Source organism: Schistocerca gregaria, chromosome 5 (assembly GCF_023897955.1).
Source record: "Schistocerca gregaria isolate iqSchGreg1 chromosome 5, iqSchGreg1.2, whole genome shotgun sequence".
Lineage (NCBI taxonomy): Eukaryota > Metazoa > Arthropoda > Insecta > Orthoptera > Acrididae > Schistocerca > Schistocerca gregaria.
In genome coordinates this window covers 65,106,500-65,129,978 of record NC_064924.1, presented here as the reverse complement: position 1 = coordinate 65,129,978, position 23,479 = coordinate 65,106,500, and the positions used below count along the sequence as shown (strand labels likewise).

The following is a 23,479-nucleotide window of genomic DNA, read 5'->3' as shown; positions in this document are numbered from 1 at the left end:
ACATGCTGACAAAGCATATCACAGTAACTCTGACCAGTCACACAACACATCTTTGGTCCTCAAGCACCAACCTGCTCAAAAAAGAATGGGCCAATGATGAATGTAGCCATGAAGCCACACCGTACGGTGACATGTTCGCCATACAGAGGAAGTTCATCCATAGTGACTTGAGGTGAAGATTCCCACACTCAAAATTCTGTGTGTTCACCTCACCTGTCAGAGAAAAATGAGCTTCGACTTTCCATAGGATGGTCCAGGGCCAGCCCTCATCAACTTCAATTCTTGTGAGAGAAAGTGGAGAGCAAAGTCAACATGTTGTCGTGTGTCCTGTGGTGCAAGTTGCTGTACAGTATGGATGTTGTACGCATAAAATTTGGAGAATGCTTCGAAGCACATTCCATACAGTGGACCATGGGATGTTCAACTGTCACAACCCAGCACACGCACTCCAGTTTATTTGAATTCCTTCATCATACTCCACACAGCAGGTGGGAAAGAGAACCCATCCGTAATCCTTGCAGCTGGCAACATTCTTGAAATGCAACTGCAGCATTACGGTTGTTTTGATAATAGAGCTGTACCAATAATGCCCTGTTCCTTTTGTTGAAGTTCATGTCAATAAGTCAACAAGTGCACTGCGACAGGTAAGGTGTCAGACTATGAATCACGATGACTGATCACAGTACCAGGTGGCCATAGTTGGAACTGGATGGTTGCACTGTGGCACAAGGAAATCATGCACCCCATATTCTGGACGTTAATGATAGCAAGTTTGGTACTCATGTGGTAATTAGTTTCCATGTTATAATGTGTTAAATAAGGAAAGTTTAATTATAATCACCCAGTGTTATGCCTCCAGGTAGTATCATAGGCTTTTCCAAATTAAAGAATACACTGACAAAGTGTTGCTTACATAGGGAAGCTGTTTGAGTTGCTGTTCTGACCAGGGTCAGATTATCAAATGTGGAAGCAACATCACCTGAACCTGCACTGGGAGTGACTCAGTAGTGACCTTGTTTCGAGAACCAATACAAATTGGCTGTTGACAGTACACACCAGTGTCAATTCTATACAGCTTGTAAAACTAACGATATGATAACAACCAAAGTTATTCCGACACAGCCCTGGATTTAAAATTAGGATTGAAATAGATTCCTTCCACGAGGTGGGAACTATTCCTGTTACCCAAATTTCATTAAAGAGCTGGACAAGGACCTCCTTCAACTGCCATGTCAACTGTTCCAATGAGCTTTACATTATCTGGCCATGACCAATCTTAGTACTGGGCTACTGACAAATACAGCAGCTACTGGCAGATACAGAATCCAGCTCCCAAAGAATGAAAGCCTGGTTGCATTCCTCCACATTGGAACAGAAATGAAAACCAACCCTCTCCTTTGTCATCTGATAATGATGGAAAGCTAGATCCTGGCTATAATCAGTCATAACGGTGTTATAGGATTCAACCACTGTGTTAGCAATGCCTGTCAATGACATCAGGAGGTGCCCCTGGCCTCTCAAAGCTGTTATTTGCACTTGTGAGCTCTGACTGGAAATGCTGCTACCAACTTCCCGTATTTTGCTTGTGGGTGTGGACCTATTGTGGAGTTCAGAAACTCTTGACAAAACCTGTGCTTACTCTCTTGAATTTTTCTCCTCACCTTTGCCACCACCATGTTGCAAGATTTGCATTGCATCGCTCCCCCCCCCCCCCCCCCCCCCCTCCCGTCACGAACTGCAGAACGATACCATTCACAAAGGGACAGGCAGTCTCCTATGCATTTGTGTTGACGACAGGATGGATGAAATCAGTGACTTGGTGAATCACAGCTGTAATGTGACCCCACCAGTCCTTTGCACATTTACCCTGTTCAAAACCAGCTAACTGCCTGTAAAGCAGTCTATTAGCCTTTCTGAACACCCATCTCAGTTGCTTCCTTTCATAATCTGCTCCATCTGGCAGATGGATCCAGATAGTGTAGTGATTGCTGCCATGAAGGTTGTCATCCACGTCCCACTGAGCTGTCTCCACAATGGCAGGCAAGCAGAAGGAGGGGTCTATGGCTGTATACAAACCCATAGCATTGCTGAAATGCGTAGGTTAACAATGTTCAGCTGCACACGGCTTATGTGAGATCCTCATTTATCTGATTCCTGGGGCAAGTGGTGTTGGATTCCCATAGTGAACTGAGGGCATTAGAAGTCTCCTAAAAGAGACAGGGATGGGGGAGTTCAGCAACGATCTGTGTCAGGATCTTGCTGTCAATGGGCTCATGGGGCAATAGGCACACAGAGCACACTGAGCACACTGAGTCATTAGCATGGACCATTATCCTAAAAGTGGCTGCTTGTAGCATTGTGATTCAGGGCACAGGGGAAGAGTGGAATGTGTTCTGGATGAACACCGCTACTCCACCTTTCACACTACCACCAGTGGTAAGGTCATCTTTCCTGTGAAGGTAATAGCCTGCAAGTGCAGATGTGTCATTCTGTTAGAAATGAATCTCCTGTAGACAGAGGCAAAAATGTGTGTCATGTAAGAGGAGTGTCAATCCTGCAAATGGGTCTTGCATCATTTCGTATTTCACTGGAGTGTCTGTCTCCATAGCGCAGTAGTAGCGTTACCGCCTACCACGCAAGGGAACCGGGTTTGATTCCCGGCAGGGAACTTGGTGTTTTGTATCCTTCATCACCATTTTCATCATCATTGACACGCAAGTTGGCAAAGTGGCATCAACTTAACAGACTTGTAATACAGCGGCCAAACCCCGAAGGGGATATCCCAGCCAATAAATGCCATATGATCATTTCATGTTTTCACTGGAGTGTGGGAGCCATTTCAGTGGTGCAGATTTAATTTAGCCCTATCTTTGTGTCATGGTGGTGATACACTTGTTGAGCTATGGGGAGTAGAGGAGCTATCTAGGTCCGGTGATGAGGCATCTAACTCCATCGTGATGTCCTCCTCATCCATCAAACATGCCATATTGACAACTGCTGATGCACGGAACAGCTTCTGACTCAAATGTTGTGACCCTTTCCCTGCCCCCTGCCCTTTCCCCCTTGAGGATGATGGGGAAAGGGGGAGTTGAGAGGTACCCTGCTGTTTCTATGATGCCTTCTCTATGCTATTATGGAAATGATGCCTTTCTTTCGTGTCAAGACTGTGTGGATCACTATATCTTCTTTCTCTTTGTTTTTGTACGTACAGGAGCAAGTACATTTGCTGTTGGTGGACAATGATTCGCTTGATGCCATCTGCATCAAAGTGTCTTTTTTCATCAAAGAAGCAGAAGAAGTGGCAAAGATGGGGGGAGATTCGTTGTCTTATACTCTTTTTTTAACTTCCCTCTGAAAAAACTAGGCAGTCTTGGTTCCAGACTGGATGGCTTCCAGAGAAGTTGATGCATACTGCTGAAGATGTGCAGTCGCTGTGAGATCCCTGGGCTGCTTTTCCACATCTCCACAAGTTGTTTCACCTCTGCAACTCAGCACTGTGTGACCAAATCTCTGCACTTGCAACACCTCATTGGGTTATGTATACAGGATGTCCCAGGAGGAATGGTCAATATTCAGGTATACGACAGAAACACTCATTTGAAGCATAAAACTGCATATGGACATATGGTTTCTGAGATAGAAAACAATTAATGTACATTTGTTTTTGGGCTAGTGATAAGGATATATGTGCATCTTACACACCCAACCTCTCTGACGTTTTATTCTGGCCCTACTTACCTCACTGCTTTCATCCTCTTCACTCCAGATCTCTTTCTGCCATTACATTAGCCTGCTGAATGTGCAGTTGTCCAACGTATATTGTGAGTGAAGTAATGCAATGGGTTGAAAATATATCAGAAAGAAGCTTTGGGTAACAGTTTGTAGACACACTCGCTAAAATGTCATACATTTATGCAAACGACAAATATGCAGAATGATGTTTGTTTACAGCATTTGTAATGGTAGTGGTCCTGCTGAGTCTAAGAATACCATTAGCACTTTCCAAAACATCAAATTTCTGATCATAGACTGTTTATCCAACATTTTGTGTTAAATATGTATTCTGACAAGTTCGCATTTTCTTTTCTCTTAACTCATAGTTCAACAAATTGTGCAGGAACAGCAACACGTTAAAATGGTGCATTGGTGTCCTGCTACCAGCACACTGTAACTTTCTGCGTGTATCAAAGTCCCATGAACAAGAGTATGGCGGACACTACTTGCACAAAACTTGTACCCATTTCACATACATCATGTCCACAAACATCACACTGGCTACAATGCCACACGAGTTCAACTTTGTCACTGATTAAATTAAAATCATCATTTGCTTCCATTAATACTATTCATTGATTAAGCTACATATAACCAGTTCCAAATCAATAAAACACATAATAATCATCATTGGTTGAAGGAAATCTGCACACTACAGTGGAAACCAATTTCCAAGTCCATCTTTTGATCAATTTTTGGAGCAGTATAGTCGGTAACATGTTGATAGGTCCATTCATTTTAAAAGAATGAATGTTAGAATAGAATTACTTCCATTTTTGGAAAATTCATTTGTTGGACACCTTTATGACATTCCTTTGGTCATGTGGACTGCAATGTACTTCCAGCATGATGGAACCCCTCCACGTTTTACAAGGTGTGTGAGGGAATATCTCAACTGCATTTACCCTAATTCTGGATTGGTCATGGTAGTATGATTAACTGGCCACCAAGTTTGTCCCACATTATGTCACATTTTTGTTTACAGGGTTAGATGAAGTCTGAGGTGTACAAACAAAAGTTGAATAACCAAGATTAACTACTTAGTTGCATCATGGACATTGCACCTCTCATTAGGCAACAGACAGAGGCACTCATACAGGCAACACAACGTGTCCTCCCAATAGTGCACAAATGCACTGAAGTTAACAAGGGTATTCCAACATTTATTATAAACTGTACAACAGCTGTTATTGCCATACACAATAATGCTTAGAGGTGATTGTGTTAAAAAGACATATTTTTCAACTGATACTTCTTAAAATGCATATTTTAATCCTTACTACCTGTTGACATGTGTCAACCTGACAATCTGTTAAACAATACAGAAAATATACAAGAATGTACATCAAATGTGTTCTACCTCAGGAAACATTCATAATGGGGCAGTATTAGTCTGTGTGTGCTTCAAATGATCATTTCTGTTATATTCCTGAATACTGACCATTCCTCCTGGGACACCCTCTATAAGACCTAATCCTATACTGGAGGAACCTCACCGTGATTTGTTCAGGTAGCATTGGAGAACGGAAGGTCACAATGAAGGCGATGATCATCTCAGTCTCTCCACTATTCGTTTGCATCCTTTGTTCCACATCAGCTATCCCCAGTGACAGTCAGTCTTGGTTAACTTCTGAGATGTCTGTGTCCATAATACAATGGCATGTGGCCACACCCTTGCTCAAGTTGTGTATCTCAACAACTATGTCATAGCAAACAAGTTTTTGTAACTTCCTAAGAAGTTCCAATTGGTGTGGCCTGTTAGTTTCAACAAACAACGAATCATTCTGCAGCTGCTCAATAGATTTTAAGGTAACAGTAAGCCCTTCTAATCCTTTATAAATATAGAAAGGGAACACTTTTTCAAATGTTCCCTCCTTTCTCTTGACCACCGGGAACACATACTTATTTATGCCTCCTTGAGCTCCATTAGTAAAGACAATGTGATTATCAAGAGGAATAGCTCCCTCATTCATGTGTGTGAGGAGGGTGCGAGTACCCCCTGACAGTAAACCCATCACAATGGGGGTGGTGAGATTGATTTGATTTGCCATGATATCCCCATGAGCAGTTAGGGACATAGGTCAATCCAGACAGATTCCCACTTGCCTGTTAAGTCCTATATTAGAGGATGCCCACTGATGACTGTTCTGCCTCGACAGCATGGCATTCACCAGCGCACAGCATACCTTGAGACTGAGGTTTTTTTAAAGAGGTTTCTTCCATCCCTGCATTCTAGGTGATTAAGCCAAGATCCCCCTTCCTAGTGACACAAAATGTTCCATTTCCGCCCTGCACAATGGTCACTGAAGCATATTCAGAGCTTACAGTTACAGTGGACTAGCGGCACCCTCCAGTTCCAGTTTAGGAAATGAGGGTTTGCCAAGCTCATACCTAGCAAACGAATGTTGAGCTCCCTGAAGTGCTCCAATTTAACATGAACTGGATTGGGGGGTGGGGGGGGGGTGGGGGGGGGGGGTGGGGGGGGGGTTGGCGTTTATGGCTTATCAAATGCCACAGATGAGGCACACGGTACCCCCACCCCCACATCCCAATAGTATAAGCCAGTCCTAAAAAGCAGTGGAGATCATGTAATACAAGGTACAGAAAGTTGGCTGAAATCCAAAGCAGGCATCATCAAGATTTTTTGGATAAATCTTAGTGTGTATCAAAAAGGATAGGCTGATGTGATCTCAAGGTGATGTATTTGTTTCAGTAAACAAGAAACTCAAATACACATAGATAAAAATTGAAGATGCATGTGACTGTTTGGCAAGACTCCCTATCAAGGCTGTGCATAAACATGTAGCTGGATCTTCCTAACAACCAATAGACTCAATCTCAAATCCAGCCAAAACCTTAGAGAAAATCACTGTTCACTAGTGGCTATGTTACCCAATCATGTGATCTTTAGAAGAGACTTTAATCACACTACAACTGATTGGTGATAATTACAGTTTTGCAAATGGTGGGTGCGACAAGATATCCTGTGAAACATTGCTAATGCCTTTCCTGAAAACTATCTAGAACAGGTAGTTCAGAAGCCCACTCACAATGGAAATAAATTAGGCCTAATGGAAACAAAGGAAGTAGGTTACAGTACGCTTGTTCGCCCACTGCTTGAATACTGCTCAACAGTGTGGGATCTGTACCAGAAAGGGTTGATAGAAGAGATAGAGAAGATCCAACGGAGAGCAGCGCGCTTCGTTACAGGATCATTTAGTAATTGCGAAAGTGTTACGGAGATGATAGATAAACTCCAGTGGAAGACTCTGCAGGAGAGACGCTCAGTAGCTCGGTACGGACTGCTGTTAAAGTTTCGAGAACATACCTTCACCGAAGAGTCAAGAAGTATATTGCTCCCTCCTACGTACATCTCGCGAAGAGACCATGAGGATAAAATCAGAGAGATTAGAGCCCACACAGAAGCATACCGACAATCCTTCTTTCCACGAACAATACGAGACTGGAATAGAAGGGAGAACCGATAGAGGTACTAAGGGTACCCTCCGCCACACACCGTCAGGTGGCTTGCGGAGTATGGATGTAGATGTAGATGTAGAAACAAACCTGAACTCTTTGTGGTTGTACATACTGCATACAGTATCAGTGATCGCCTGTAGCAACAATGATGACAAAAGTACAAACAGGATACAAAGCAAGTTAGAAGATTTATAGTTCAGTAATCTAGATAAAGAAACCGTTGTGTCACATTGCTGCAAAGGTGAGTGACATAAATATATGCATCAGTTGCACTAAGAAACAGCTAAAATCGTTTAAAGAAAACAGGGTTCAAGAGCCCAATGGAATTCCTGTCAGATTCCATATGTAATCTTCAGAGGACTTAGCTCCAATTTTCACGATAATATAACTCAGATCCCTTGAACAAAAAATAGGAGCAATGTACAGATCAAACCCGTCATCAAATGTGATAACAGAAGTGATCCTTAAAACTAATGTCTTAGCTCAATGATGTCCATCTCCTGTAGAATTCAAGATCATATTTTGAGCTCTAACACCATGAGGTTTCTTGGACAGAACGATCTCTTCCATGCCAACCCAGCATGGATTCCAAAAACATCGATCATGTGAAACCCAACTATTGGTTCTCTCTCATAACATCCCAAATGCCATGGATCCATATAATCAAGAGGACGCTACATTTCTTGACTTCCAAAAAGCTTGGTAATGCATCAATGTTTAGTAGGTAGACTGTATTGATAGTGGCATCAGACTTTTCACAGATGATGCAGGTATCAAGAAACAAGTATTGTCTAAAAGGAGATGCTGCACAAAGATTCAGTCAGATCTTGATAATGTTTCAAAGTATGGCAAAGATTGCTAACTACTTCTAAATGTACTTCACAAAGGCAAAAACATGATACCCTACTATTAGAGCTACATGAAATTAGCAAATAAACTTTAAAAATGTATCACTTTGAAATTCAAATTTGGCATATAGTTTACTTGCTAGTTTCACGTAACTCTAATCACGGGGTACCACATAACTTTAAAAATTGATCTTCTGCACTATTCATAGAGTCAAAAATTAATAAAAACGTTAGTTAAGAATGTGCAATCCCAGTGATGCAATATCTCCTTGGTGAACATATTTACATACGAATAAATAAATATTAGTTTAATTTCTATTTTAGAAAATCTTGTCCAATAATTATGAAAAATTAAGATAAAGCAGTCAGCAGACAAAAGAAAAAAAAATATCCATTCCAAAACTCAAGCAATTGATGTACATTTGCTGGTTTCCTAATAAACATTTCTGTATTTAGTGCAAAGATGCTGTATTTATATCTAGATAGGGAATGAAGAAAAAAAGTTAGGCCAAAAACTGATATACATCAAACTAAAAAATTCTACACTACTATACATTCACATGCAACAAAGCAAGAACGTTATCTAGTAAAGTTCTGTAAGCTGCAGATGGTGATTTTCTACTATGTATCTTGACTTCTAAGCTCGTTTCTTGCCTCCACTTATTTGTTCATTATTCTATCACAATATAAATAAAACATCCTTGGTTTACTTTGCGTAAATGTGTGTGTTGGACTGGTTAGCAGAATGTCGTACCTAGCATGTATGTAGTTATTCAACATGTATCTGTTTACAATCCTAAGTTTTGCTCTTTTGTTATCTTTATGTGGTGATTTCATACATAACTGAAGATATATTTGAAATGGTACAAGCCTAGTGACTGTATATTCTGATGCTTTGGCACTTAAGTAATAAATTTTGCGGAAAAATGCTAATTTTAATAAATTTTGTTGAAATACACCAATTCCACATTTTTTGTCCTTTGAAACTGACTGAAATATGACATATTATACTCAGGTATCAGGGGAGTAATCATTTTTTACACTTTCAAAACATTTCACATTTATAGCATACACAAATTTCACATAGTTCTACCTGTGACGACAATATCAGTGTTTCATAATTACAATACACAAACTCACAAGTGTAAGAATTTGCTAGGGACATGAAATGGTATACTGTTAAAGGGTATGGTACCAAGTCTTATTAGGTCTGGCAGGGGGTATTTAACATATGTAAATAAAGGCACAATCTGCAAACTCATGAGTTTAACAATTGCTAGGGATATAAGATGGAATACTGCTAAAGCGTATGGTACCCAGTCCTGTTAGGTCTGGCAGGGTAAATTTAACATATGTAAATCATATGTTAATAAGGGCACAATGAATGGTCACAGGTTTTTTTGACTCATGAGAGAGTGTCAAATAAATACTGAAGAAACTGAGTTGCTTAACACTTGAAGACAGATGCAAAAAATCCCACAAAAGATTGTTTACCAAGAGTCACAAAACAGTATTGTGTGACCATGAAAAGATATTCTTCAGCCCCCTAAATACTGCTCCTGTAGGGAGCATGAAAAAAAATTAGTCTAACCACAGTATGCACAGTGGCATTTAAGCAGCCAATTCTCCTTGCATTCCATATCAGATTGGAATAGGAAGAAACCCTAATATGTGGTACTATGATAATTATCCTCTGTCTTGCACTTCATAGTGGTTTGCGAGAATGTAAGTGTAGACACAGAAATAGTCCCACAAGCTCTGCAAGCACTTGTTTGACATCCAATTTTACCTCCAACAAGCAACCATCTGGCCCTGAATAAAGTTTTCAATTAGTAATTCTATCAATAGTAAGGGATTCTAAAATCCAGGAGGAGGCAACGTAACAAGAAAGAGGGGAGGAGGGAGTGTGCAGGAAGAAGAGAGGGTGAGAGGGATAAGAGGAGAGTTGACATTTAGCTTCAAGCATCTGCCAATTCAGGTGTTTCATCTCTGTGATGTATGTCTGTCTGGGGGGCCTCATCTGAGATGGGGAGGAGGCCCTACCTGTAGCCAGCACCATGTGGTTTGTGTGTGTGTGTGTGTGTGTGTGTGTGTGTGTGTGTGTGTGTTGCTCTAGCTCTCACAGGATAACTCTGAAAGCTAGCAAGTTTTCTTTCCTTTGTATGTGTGTATGTGTCTATTTTGTGTGTCTCTATCGACAATTCAACACTTCCACTATTCGGTGAGTAATCTCCTTTAATCCTAAAGTATTATCATTACATTTCATACCCCAAGAAATAGCCACACCCATATATTTGTATGCATTAACTGATTCCAACTGTTGCTCCTTCATCTTGCATTCTTATGAGACTACATGGTTTTCCTTCTGTTTTATGAAGTACACAGTTTTAATTTTCGAAGTAAGTTGTCAGTCTCCACTTTCAAATCTTATCAAGATTTAATTGAATATTTATGGAGCTTTTCTTAGAGGGTAGGCTACTTCATTATAGATTATTGCATCATCTACAAAAGTCTTAAGTTACTATTAACATTATCTGCCATGTCTTTTACATATAATGCAAACTCACTTCCCTCAGACACAGCTTCAAGTTGCCTCTATATTTGTTGTTGACTCTGCAGTCCATAACACACTGTGTCCTTCCTACCAAAAAATTCCTTGATTTTGTTACAAAATTTCATTTGATACAAAACACAAAAGTACTTTCATTCATAAGCACAGGTTGGGTACTGAATCAAATGCTTTTCGGAAATCAGGATACGCTACATCATGCTGGCTGCCTTAACCCAAGGTTTCTAGGATGTCGTGTGAGGAAAGTGTGAGTTGACTTTTACATAATGGATGTTGTCAGAATCCATGCTGATTTGTTGGCAAGGTAGGTGTCATTATGTTCAAGATACCTCATTATGTTTGGCCTCAGAATATTTGCTAAGATTCTACAACTAGTGAATGTCAAGCGTTTTAGACAGCAGCTTTGTGGCTCACTTTTACTCCCTTCTCGTTGAAAGAACAATTACTAGGCTTCAGTCTCAGTTATATCTTCACAGCCCCACCTTTTTTTTCCATGCGCTCTTGTTACTGCTGGTATTCATCATTCACAACATTATATTTTACAATTTTTTTAGTTTGCGTTCTTGTTTCTCCCAATAGTTTTCAGTTATTTTGCTCTTATTACAATACACATTTTTCAAGCACTTTTTTGCATATACATTTTCTAAAAGTCCTAAATCTTTGCCACTCAACAGCCATCAGAATTTAGAAATACAGAGACTGCACGATTTTACTCCCTCTCAGAGCATGATGTTCCCTGTTCATTTACTTGGTTATCTGATCTGCATGCTTGTGTCTGCATTACTATGTGTATTTCCTTTTTGGTCCTCTCCTATAGCTCATAAATCCTGCCTGTGCTGAGAATTCAGTTGATTTATACTGATACCTATTTTATTACACCTGTTTCTCTTATTTGCCTTCCTCTGATCTCTAATGAATGAAAAGTACTCTAATCTGAAAACTTAAAGAGTCATGAACATTATTTTTTGAGGTAATCAAGCATGACTAACTTTCTCTCATTTCTGTATTTATAAATAGTATTTTTGCACCTCCAATTAAAATGCTAAGTTCAATATTTTCATCATTAATTCTAATTCATCAGCAAAAGATCCAATTCAATTAGTTATTCCTCAGTATTTCATAAAATACGGTGAAAGAAATAGTTCGTCCTAACTCTAACAAGTGATTAATATTGTACTGTTAAACACAGTTTCCAAAATTGTATTTCACTTACAGTAACTTCATCATCGGATACCACACCATCTTTGTTTTGGTCAAACGTCTGTTGTGTTTGTATTTCTGATTTCTGCAACCTGGAGGATTACAAGAAAACCATTAAATCCTACAAAAAACTAACAAGTCCTATGCAGTAGTGTACAAAACAAATGAGAATAGACTAAATGTTTACTTCAGTAACTCACTTCCCATCTTGATTTGCATCTAGCCTATGGAAATGTTCAAATGCTTCCTGTTCTCTTGCTTTCTGTTCTTCTTCTTGCTTCACTTTTTTCTCCTCCTCTTCTTGCTGCCTATACTTCTCTAAAGCCTTATTCTCCAACTCTTCTGCTGCCAACTTCAATGCTTCTTTTTCTTTCTTTAGACTTTCTGCTTCTTCTTTATCTTTTTCAAGTTGAACCAATCTCTCCTGCAATCATATAATGTCAGCAAATTAAGATACTTTAATTTCAAAGTGACCAGATGAAATACTGCATGCCTGACAATTTATAAGTCAAGAGAAAATCCTCACTAAGCAAAACTGTTTTCAAAAGGTGTCAAAAAAGCTATCCAGAATGCAAACAGGTATCTTACCTGCTTTTCCTGGCGCAACTGCTTTCCTTTTCTGCTTAGTGCTGCTCTCATTTCACTGCCAATCTTAGCAACTTCTGCAAGTTTTTGTGCTTCCATTCGAGCTGCTTTCCCCAGATCATTGCAGTTATTAACACAATTTGCATGACTCTCATACTCATCAGAAGTATCGCAACAATCTAAACCCGCAGAAGACTGTTATTTAGTACTGAGTGGATTTATCATGGAAAGCAACAACACAAGAAATGACATCCTGTTCACTCCTTAACATGTATCAATGGATTTTATCTTAAAAACAATGGAATTCAAAAATTAAAGTAATATATGTAGCGAGAAAAGATCTTTCACCTGATGAAACTGGAAAAGGTAAGCAGCACTGCCACTTGTCTCCTCAATATTTCATAATCAGTAGTAAGATCAAAGAGTATTTATTAACTGTAAAGGGTATTCACAACAAACCATCTTCAGATCCTATCACCCCTTCCAGTTCAAGAATAATATGTATATTCATTCAGCATGTTGTATGGCACATTACATAAACCGAAACATTAATTTGGATTGTTATCCGGATAGTAAATCAATTTTCTGTTGAAATAAGGAGTGGTTATAGGTACTACAAAACACAATGTCTTTTCTACTTAATGTTGTCTAAAAGAACATTTATTCCCAGTTTAAAGCAGTTTTAGAAACTACTTGCATCCTACACACTAGATCTTTTCAAAGAGAAGAAGACACAAACTTCCTGGCAGATTAAAACTGTATACTGGACTGAGACTAACCGGGACCTTTGCCTTACCAACTGAGCTACCCAAGTATGACTCACGACCCGTCCTCACAGCTTTAATTCTGCCAGTACCTCGTCTCCTACCTTCCAAACTTCACAGAAGCTCTTCTGCATAGCTTGCAGAATTAGCACTCCTGGAAGAAAGGATATTGCAGGGACATGGCTTAGCCACAGCCTGGGGGATGTTTCCAGAATGAAATTTTCACTCTGCAGTGGAGTGTGTGCTGGTATGAAACTTCATGCAGATTGAAAATTTCATTCTGGAGACATCCCCCAGGCTCTGGTTAAGCCATGTCTCCGCAATATCCTTTCTTCCAGGAGTGCTAGTTCTGCAAGGTATGCAGAAGAGCGTCTGTGAAGTTTGGAAGGTAGGAGACGAGATACTGATGGAATTAAAGCTGTGAGGATGGCTCGTGAGTCATGCTTGGGTAGCTCAGTTGGTAGAGCACTTGCCCGCACAGTTTTAATCTGCCAGGAAGTTTCATACCAGTGCACACACTGCTGCAGAGTGAAAATTTCATTCTAGAAGAAGACAGTCCTCTATTCTACATTATCATTTTAATAGTCAGTTTCATTTCCATTATGTGTTGATAATGGTATTTCCCAACAGTATAAATGGTCTCTCTCTCTCTCTCTCTCTCTCTATCTCTCTCTCTCTCTCTCTCTCTCTCTCTCTCTCTCTCTCTCTCTCTCTCTCTCTCTGACACACACACACACACACACACACAGTGCCACACTGGAACTCAATTCTGAGATATTTATCTTGCACATTTGAGTCCCAGTCCACGAAACGGCCGAACAATAGTCGTTGACCATGACTTCCGTAACAATGTCAATAGTCTCAACAGGGTGTTTGAAAGACTTATGTCCAAGATTGATTCAACAGCTATCACTGCCCACACTGTAGCTTGCTATGCGCCTCAAACTGGATGCACTAAGGATGAGAAGGACAAGTTTTGGAACAGTCTGTATGCCCTCCTTCGAGCAATTCCCCAGGATGAGTCCATCATTGTTGGAGTAGATTTAAACGGACATGTCGGGGCCCACAAAGAAGGATATACGCGATGCCATAGAGGGCATGGGTTCACTGTGCAGAATGATGATGGATGTCGGATACTTGATTTTGCAGAAACTCGTGATCTCATTGTGACCAACACATACTTTAAAAAGAGGCCAACACATCTGGCTACTTTTACAAGTGGAGGTCATGCTACTCAGATCGATTATTGGCTACTTTGTCAACAAGTCATGAAGCTGGTAATGGATACCAAAGTAATTCCATATGACTGCATCGCCCCTCAACACCGATTGCTTGTCCTCGATATTCGCAAGTGTGTTATACAACCCAAACCTAAACCTAAGACTGGGCATGAGCGAATTAAGTGGTGGCGAACGAATACCCAGTGAAACAAGTTGATGGCAGCCTTTGCAAACTTCTTCGTGAAGATTGACAATCAGTCAGTTGAAGATATGTGGAAAGATGCAGTGGAACAAATACATCAAGCAGTGACAAAAACGCTGCGAAAAACCATACTTAGAAGAAAATACATTGACGAACAAACTTGATGGTGGACAGATGAAGTCAAGCAAGCAATCAAAGAGAAAAAGATGGTATATAAGACTTGGCAGAACTCGTGACTTGACACTGATCTCCAGAAATATCGCAACCTGAAATCAGCAGCAAAAAGAGCAGTAGCTGCAGCAAAAGACCAGTATTATCAGACACTGTATGCCCAGCTTGACACACCATCAGGAGAAAACAACATCTACCATTTTGCTAAGTCACGTCACCATTCAACTCAGGACACTGGACATGTCATGCACTAAAAGGGAGCTGACGCCAAACTGCTAAGAGATAAACAATCTATTCTCCAGCGTTGGACAGACTACTTTCACAACATCAGCAACAAAGAGTTTACGCATCCACCAATTACTAGTCCTGATCCTACCTTAGAATCCGTCCCGTCAATTACACCTGAGGAAGTTATGCTTTCCATCAGCAAGATGGAAAATGGAAAAGCAACTGGCCCAGATGACCTACCAGGGGGAATCTGGAAAATGTTCAGAATGCCTGCTTCAGAATTCCTTGCCTCACTCTTCTACTGAATCATCGCTGAAAAACAACTTCCACACGCACGGACAACTAACATAAGAGTTCCAATCTGGAAGGGAAAAGGAGTCGTGAACTATTGCTCGACTTATCGCCCTATTCGACTCCTCTGTCATACTTTAAAGATCTTGATAGCAGACTCAGAAGTATTGTCTATGTAACACCAAACCTGTGTGGATTTGTTGAGGGATGCAGAACCATCTATGCTATCCATGCCAAGCACATTTTCATTGAAAAACACAGAGATAGACAGAAGAGAGTACACATGGCATTTCTAGACCAAGAAAAGGCTTTCAATCGTATCCTATACGATCTTATTTGGTGAGCTCTTTGCTGCCATGGTGTCCCTGAAGAGTATGTAAGCTGGTTGCAACTTTTGTCCCGTAACTCCACTAGTGTTGTTCAGAGTCCTGCTGGAATTTCTCCAGCCCTTTGATACACTGTGGGTGTTCATCAGTGTTCTGCCCTTTCACCATTGCTATTCATCCTTTGCATGGATACGGCAACAGCTGACATACATACTTCACATCCCCGGACCCTTCTTTATGCAAATGATGTGGTACTTGCCGACCAAGCCGCCACAAAACGTGGAAGGACAGGTTCAAACGTGGAAGGACAGACTGGCTGAAAATGGACTGCATCTCAATGTCCAAAAGATAGAGTACCTAGAATGCGGTTCCCAAACCAGAGGCACAGTAAGTACAGCAAAGACGACTTGCATGCATTTTAAGTACCTAGGGTTTGTCGTCACCTCAAACTGCAACACAACTCTCGATACTCAGATGAGGGTGAATGCAGCTTGACTCAAGTGAAGACAGGTCACTGGAGTCCTCTGCGATAAAAAGCTGCCTCAGTAACTAAAGTCAAAAGTATATATGGCCATGGTATGCTCAGCAGCAATGTATGGGACTGAGTGTCACTCTATGACAAAACAACAGGAGCAAATGTTACACACCTTGGAGATGAAGATGCTTCGATGGTCCATGAGACTGACAATGTGACCACATAAAAAACACAGACGTCAGGCAAAGGTTTGGTGTCACGCTGATCACCGATAAAGTGAGAGAAACCCATCCCCGCTGGTACAGCCACGTCATGAGAAAGCAAGACAACTCATTTAACTCAGTTGCAATAACAGCACTCCACGTCAACCCAGGAGGAACAAGACCAAGAGGAAGACCACCAAACAGATTGACTGACAACCTCAGGGGAGACATGCATTTTGTTGGCTTAAAACTAGAAGATGTCCACAATAGGGAGAAATAGGGGAAATGTAGCAAAACAGCAGACCCGCAAGTCGGGATTAATGCTTGGAGAGAGGGGGAGAGGGAGAGGGAGAGGGAGAGGGAGAGGGAGAGGGAGAGGGAGAGGGAGAGGGAGAGGGAGAGGGAGAGGGAGAGGGAGAGGGAGAGGGAGAGGGAGAGGGAGAGGGAGAGGGAGAGGAGAGAGAGAGAGAGAGAGAGAGAGAGAGAGAGAGAGAGAGAGAGAGAGAGAGTCCCAGCACACAGTTTTAATCTGCCAGGAAGTATGAACAAGTGCACACTTCACTAGAGAATGAACAATTATTCTGCAACCAATGCCTAAGGCTTTGGCTAAGCCATTTCTGCATTATATCCTTTCTTCCAGGAGTGCTAATCATGCGAGGTATGCAGGAGAACTTCTGTGTAGTTTAGAAGGTGGGAGATTAGTTACTGGCAGAAGTAAAGCTGTGAGAGTGGGTCATGAGTCAAACTTGGATAGCTCAGTCAGTAGAGGACTTTCCTGTGAAACTCAAATAGTACTAGGTCTGAGTCTTGGTCCAGCACACAGTTTTAATCTCCCAGGAAGTTTTATATTCTAGCTGCTTAATTGAAACCAACGATGTTATTGTTCTCCCGTGCGACAACTGTGGTGCTTTACTTTTGAGGTTCTTGTGAAGTCAACCCAAGCTACATCACAATTTTCTGCAGAAAATTGACTACTTCTTTGTTGTTGTTGTTGTTTACAATCCAAAGTCTGGTCTGATAAAGCTCCCTACTCTACCTGTGCAGGCCTCTTCATCTCTACATCACTGCAGCCTACATCCATTTAACCTCATTATTATACTTCTAGGAACCTTCTTATTAATTATACCTGCAATCTTAACCATTCTTCTGTAACACCGCATTTTGAAATCATAAATAACACACATACCAATTCTCTACAAGATTTCACTTCAGATAAGACTTCTGAACATTTAAATTTGTATTCAATGTTACCATATTTCTCTTTCTCAAAAACACTTTTATTGCTGTTGCAAGTCAGCATTTTACGTCCTTTTCGCTTTGGTAACAGTATGTTATTTTTCTGCCCAAATCCCAAATTCGTGAACTGCTTTAAATGCATCATTTCTTAACCTAATTCCCGTAGCATCACCTGTTTCGAATGCACATTTCATTACCCTTGTTACAGTTTTGCTGCCTTACATTCTATAACCTCTTTAAAGGACAATGACCATTCCATTCCATACAACTGATGTTCTAAGTCCTTTGCCATCTCTGATACAATGACAATGCTGTCAGAAAACCTCAGGACTTTTATTTCATCTGCATCAACTGTATTTCCCTTACTACATTTCTCCTTGGTTTCCTCTACTCAGTGCGCAGATTTAATAACATCAGAGTAGCTCACAACCCTACCTCACTCCCTTCTCAATTACTACCTTCAACTCTTAACAACTGCAGTCTTGTTTCTCAACACACTGTAGATAGCCTTTCATTTCTTGTATTTTATTCTTGACATCTTCAGAATTTTCAAGAAAGTATACCAACAAACACTGTCAAAAGCTTTATCTAAATCTGTAACTGTTAAAAATATAGATTTCTACAATAAGTTGTAGGATCAGTATTGCCTTGTGTATTCTTACCAAACTGATCTTCCCCCAAGGTCACTTTCTGCCAGTCTTTCCTTTCTTCTGTAAATAATGCCGTTAGTTATTTTATAACCATGACTTACTAAACTGATGGTCTGAAAATATTCACATCAGTCAGCAGCTGTCTTCTTTGGAATAAGAATTTTTACATCATCCTTGAAGTCTCAGTGCATTTCACCTGTCTCATATCATACGCAATGTTATCATAATTGGTTCTTCCACACATCTCACTAATTCTGAGGAAATGTCTTCTACTCCAGTTGCCTCATTTCATCTTTGTGCTCCAAGTATCTGTCAAATTACTTATGGAGTATCATGTCTCTTCTATCATTTGTACATATTTCTTCTATCCTTTCTACATTGTTTTGAAGTTCATTATGTCAGTTTCCTTCCACCTTTCACCCTAACTTTTCTGCTTAATACTGGCTTGCCAGCTCAGCAACTTCTCTTTTTTTTTTAAGGTTTCATTAATTTTCCTCATGTAGCATCTCTCCCATAGTCATCCATGCTTCCACAGCTTTGCATTTCTACTCTAGCCATTCCCACTTTGCCATTTTGTATTCCCTGTCAATCTATCTTTTTTGACATTTGTATTCTGTTTTGCCTGCTTTGTTTGCTGCAATTTTATTTTCTCCTTCTCACAATTAAATTCAATACTTCATGTATTACCCAGGATTTCTATTGAGCATTATCTTTTTATCTATTTGATCCTCTGCTTCTGAGCCGTGTATCGACTCGTGCTACACCTTCTGTTTGGATTGCATTGGTTTTCCTTTTCTTCCCCTGACATGTTTTTTGATATGTTGCCTGTCATTAAGTGGCTGCTTGGTTGTCTCTTCCCTCTGCTATCGATATCTGCTTTCTGCTTCCAGGAAACTGCTATGGAGGAAGTGATATCTTTGACCAGTTGTAACCTCATGTGATGGCGTGGAAGTAGGGGCGTTGCGTGGAGAGTGTGGTGGACACGGGAGGGCAGTGTGGCTCTCCAGAGCGAAGCAGGCTTGGTCGGTTGTACTGAGTTGCCATGTGATTTATGTTGGTCGTGATGTATGTTTGTCGTGTGTAACGAGTGGGTCGAGTTGACGGAAGAGCTCCCCACGTGTTGGTTGTAAACAGAATCGCCTCACGAGTAGTTGCTGTTCATTTCGCCTTGGTGGAACGTTAACAAGCTTCTTTAAATCCTCCATTTCAACACTGGAGTTTAATAGGAGACACCTAACATGAAGGAGCGGTCACTACCCGCCAACGTTGCAGAGAAGACGTGAACTTCGCTAACAAAGCGTATTGTTGCATGACCGTGGCGTGTTGGGTACGCTGGCGACGCTTGTGCGGTCGGATGTGTGGATCCTTGCCATCGGAGGTTGTGTACTGCCTGTTTGAGCATAATTGCAAGTTCGGTTCGTGGAAGGTTTAATCATTAAGTAATAATTTTGTGTAACCAGTGTCTCTTCTGCTTTGTGGCCTCCAGCGACCAGGTTTCCTGTCCATGGCACCGGTGTAATTGAAGACGGTGATCTTTCCTCATCCTCTGGTTACTGTCCGATGGGAGGTGTAGTTTTGGCAGTTTAATTGTTTAGCTATTCTGTTGTGGGTTGTATGGAAATGCATGCTTCTTGTTGGTTGATCATGTGGTCGCTCATTCAGGACTGTGTGGTGTAATGTTTCCTTGCATGAGGTTAGCTCTAATTCTTTCAGCAAGTTTTCGCTGGCTAAAAGTCAGTGCAGTGACCAGCCTGAGATTGGTAATTGTGTTTATGGGCGTATTTAAATTGGTCAGTATTCTGTATAGCCTGAGCATCCCTGACTGGGTGATTTGTGGCTGCCTTACACGGGTCCACCATATCTGTTGTGTTCTAATGATATTCCAGGTCACTTTTGTTTAAATTTTTGTTAAATTCCTCCAAGTTTGTAAATTTCTTTTATTGCCATTAATCGTGTGTTTGCCGAGACCTGTTTAATTTTTTTTTAATGGCGGTGTTGGTAGCTTCACTACCTCACCGTACTTTATTAACAAGTTCTGTATTTACTTTAGTAGCCTGTTTACTAATGTTGTTTAATTTTTTTTAAATTGTTGTATTGCTATGAATTACTTGATTGTTGTTAGCGGCGTGTTTAAAAGGCTGTTTATTGCCGTACTGCTAGTTTCTTTAAGATACAAATAAAACGTGTGAAAATCTCAACTCGACAGTAAACTACTAGAAATTTGGCCCCAATTCCCAACTTGTGGTGTGGCTTGTAGTAACCGTAACCACTTTGTGTGTCAGCTCCGGTAGCAGAGAGTGGTTACGGTCTCTTGGTCAGTTGCTTACAATCAAGTTTGAGGAATTGTTTCATTGTCTGATATCTTTGTGTGGTGCAAAAGCTGATTAGTTTGTTCTGTTTCAGGGTCCTAGTAATTATGGAACCGCGAAAGTGCCCGAGAATAAACTTGTTGAAGAGGGAACATTTGTTGTATGATTTAGCTATCTGCCAGCAGCCCACGGAAGGAAGTGTGTTGCAGCTGGCAGCTTGTTTACGGTCTGCACTTTCAGCTCTGGTGGTCATCACACTGGATTGGTGAGTGTAAGGCAGCAGCAAAATTCTTGCATGAGGCGGTTGATCATCTCAGAGATACTATATCCTTCTTAGAGGATGCTCAGCCTAGTGGGAGGCAATTAGATAGGGTGCGGGCTCAGTTAGCTCACCTCAGTAATCGGGTACGTGATTTAGGGTCAGTTGAATTAAGTGGCTCAGATAAGCAGTCGTGGGTGGGGTTGCAGGAGAGAATAAGTGCATTGCAACTTGATCTTGTGTACTTGTTTGGAACTAAGAAAGGGACTCTCTGAGGGAAGAGAGGGAAGAGAGGAATTAGAGTTCTGCGATGGGATGAGTCGAGAGGGTAGTTGTGACTCTGTGAGTGGCAGCCAGGCGGCGTATTCCAAGTTACCTAATCCGATCATGTATTTGTTTACGGATATCAGGGAGTTACGTATAGATCATCCTGAACAAGTAGAAGATTTCTTGTGGTTGTTGGTTCGGCTTGAACAGCATGCACAAGCATTTAGAGTTTCTCATCAGCTGATCTTAGGGCTCTTGTATCCGTTAGTGGGAGATGAGTTAAGGCAATTTATCTCGCAAGCAATGGAAGGAGGTTTGTCTTTAACTCAGATAACGCTGTGGGCCATTGATAAAAAATTAACCAGAGGACTCCGGCGGCAGCTGGAGTGTAATTATATTTGGCGTATGCAATGGAAGGACGAGGGGTTGCGACAGTATGTGGATAGAGTCAGGTTAGTGTCATCGGCATTGTTAGTAGGGCTTCCGGAGGAAGAACTGGTTTCGATGATTTTAAAAGGCATGCAAGCGGTGGATAAATCTGATTTCGTCTTCAGGAAGCGTCCTGTCAATTGGCAGGAGTTGGATAAGGCAGTGGGTAGTATCTCAGCATTGTCTCTTGAGAACCGGCTGCCCGATTAGGGTAGGAAGCAGTTATCTCAAACTTATCTACAGGTTAAGGAGAGACGGGGAATTTCCAGTGATGTGAATAAGCAGGAGGATCGATGATGTTTCAGATGTGGAAGTGTGGGGCATTTTGTTAGGGAATGGCGTGCTCCTTGAACGCCAAGAGCTAACAGATGACACCAGGTTGTTGGTAAAAGAGGAACTCGGAGTTATCGAGCCAGGTGTGCCCGAGTGATTGCTGCCCCGATCTACTCGTTGCCATATATTTGCTGTAGTGTGGGAGGTGAACCTGTCTGTGGGATGTTGGATTCTGGAAGTTCTATTTCCTTGTTGAATTTAGATTGGTACTTGGAGTTTGCATATATTACTCGCCTTTGATTCCATCCATGGTTCAGAGATTATGTTTGACTGATAGGCTGATAGCTGTTACCCCTGTAAGGATGGGTTTGTGGGGGTTTGTCCGTGGGAGAATTTTCTTGGCCCATATGTTTTGCCTTGAAGAAAGGATTGTCGGCTAACTTGATTCTTGGGTGTGACTTTATTAATAAAACTTGTTTGGTTTTGGATTGTGCGGGGCATACCTTTTTCTTTAAGTTTAAGCCTAAACTGAAGTTTAGTTTTTGTGAATGTACGCAGCGGGTGCAACGTGTGGGTCCTAGGGTCTTGGCAGTCTAAGCAGGCAAGTTTGATCTGGGGCATCTCTCGGTGGATCAGGATTCTCGTCTTGGTAGGTTGTTAGCTGATTTTCCCCAGCTTCTCTGTGATCGACTAAGAGTTACCAAAGTTCTTCAGTATAAGATTCGCCTTAGTGACCCAATTCCCGTTAGTCAGTCTCCATATCGTTTGTCACCACCTAAGGTCAAGGTTTTGAGGTGTAAAATATCTTAATTCCTCGAAGAGGGAGTCATCAGACCCTCGACTTCGTCCTATGCATGTTGGAGTCGGTTCCTCTTCCCGACTTTCATAATTCGTTCACTTGGTTTGCGGGTACAAATTGGTTCACGGTCCTTGATCTTAATCAGGCTTATTACCAAGCATGTTACCACCTTTTGCACAGACTGGAATCTTTTCGAATTTAATAGGGTTCCCTTTGGTCTCGCTACCGGGGTAGCTGTATTGACGTGATTGTTGGACAATGGCTCAGGTGATTTGAAGTTGGTTTGTGTGTATAACTATTTAGACGACTTGGTCATCTATAGTAAGTCATTTGAAGAACATCTTGAGCATATCCGGCAGTTATTCATTAGGCTGCAGAAAGCCGGTTTGACAGTCGGACCCGAAAAGGTCACTTTCACTCGTCTACAGGTCCTGTTTTTGGGACACCTGGTATTGGGCCGAAGTATACATATTGACCAGGATCGTACAAAGGCCTTAAGAACACTACCGCCCTCTAGTGATAAAAGGAGAATTGCTAAATTTATTATCATGGCTTATTATTTTAGGTGCTTTGTCCCCCACTTCGCTCAATTGGTGGCACCCCTTAATGAACTTCGTCATAAGGGAGTTAAGTTTGAATGGGGAACCGCACAGCAGGCAGCCTTCAACCAGATCAAAGAAGCGATTGCCAATCCTCTGGTATTAGGCGTTCCTGATTTTAGTAAGAGTTTTATTGTGCAAAGTGACTCTTCTAACTCAGGTTTCTGCGGTTCTTCTCCAAGAAGGGGACGGGCAGAGGCAGCCACTAGCATATGTGCCGCACCAGTTAACAAATGCCGAACTCAAGTATTCAGTGAATGAGTGCGAGGCATTAGCAGTCCTCTTTGCTTTAGAAAAGTATCGATTCTATTTGGAGCATCGA

At 41.2% G+C, this 23,479-nt stretch overlaps 1 protein-coding gene across 1 annotated transcript in view; it reads right to left on the bottom strand.

The window, feature by feature from the left end:
* Window positions 1–23,479, bottom strand: part of LOC126271878 (glucosidase 2 subunit beta) — a 188,638-nt gene that overhangs the window by 103,522 nt on the left and 61,637 nt on the right. Inside the window, exons 3-5 of the mRNA XM_049974230.1 lie at window positions 12,460–12,635; window positions 12,072–12,295; window positions 11,885–11,963 (exon numbers count right to left, since the gene is read on the bottom strand). Coding sequence (XP_049830187.1) covers window positions 11,885–11,963; window positions 12,072–12,295; window positions 12,460–12,635 — 479 coding nt within the window. The remainder of the gene's footprint in view (window positions 1–11,884; window positions 11,964–12,071; window positions 12,296–12,459; window positions 12,636–23,479) is intronic.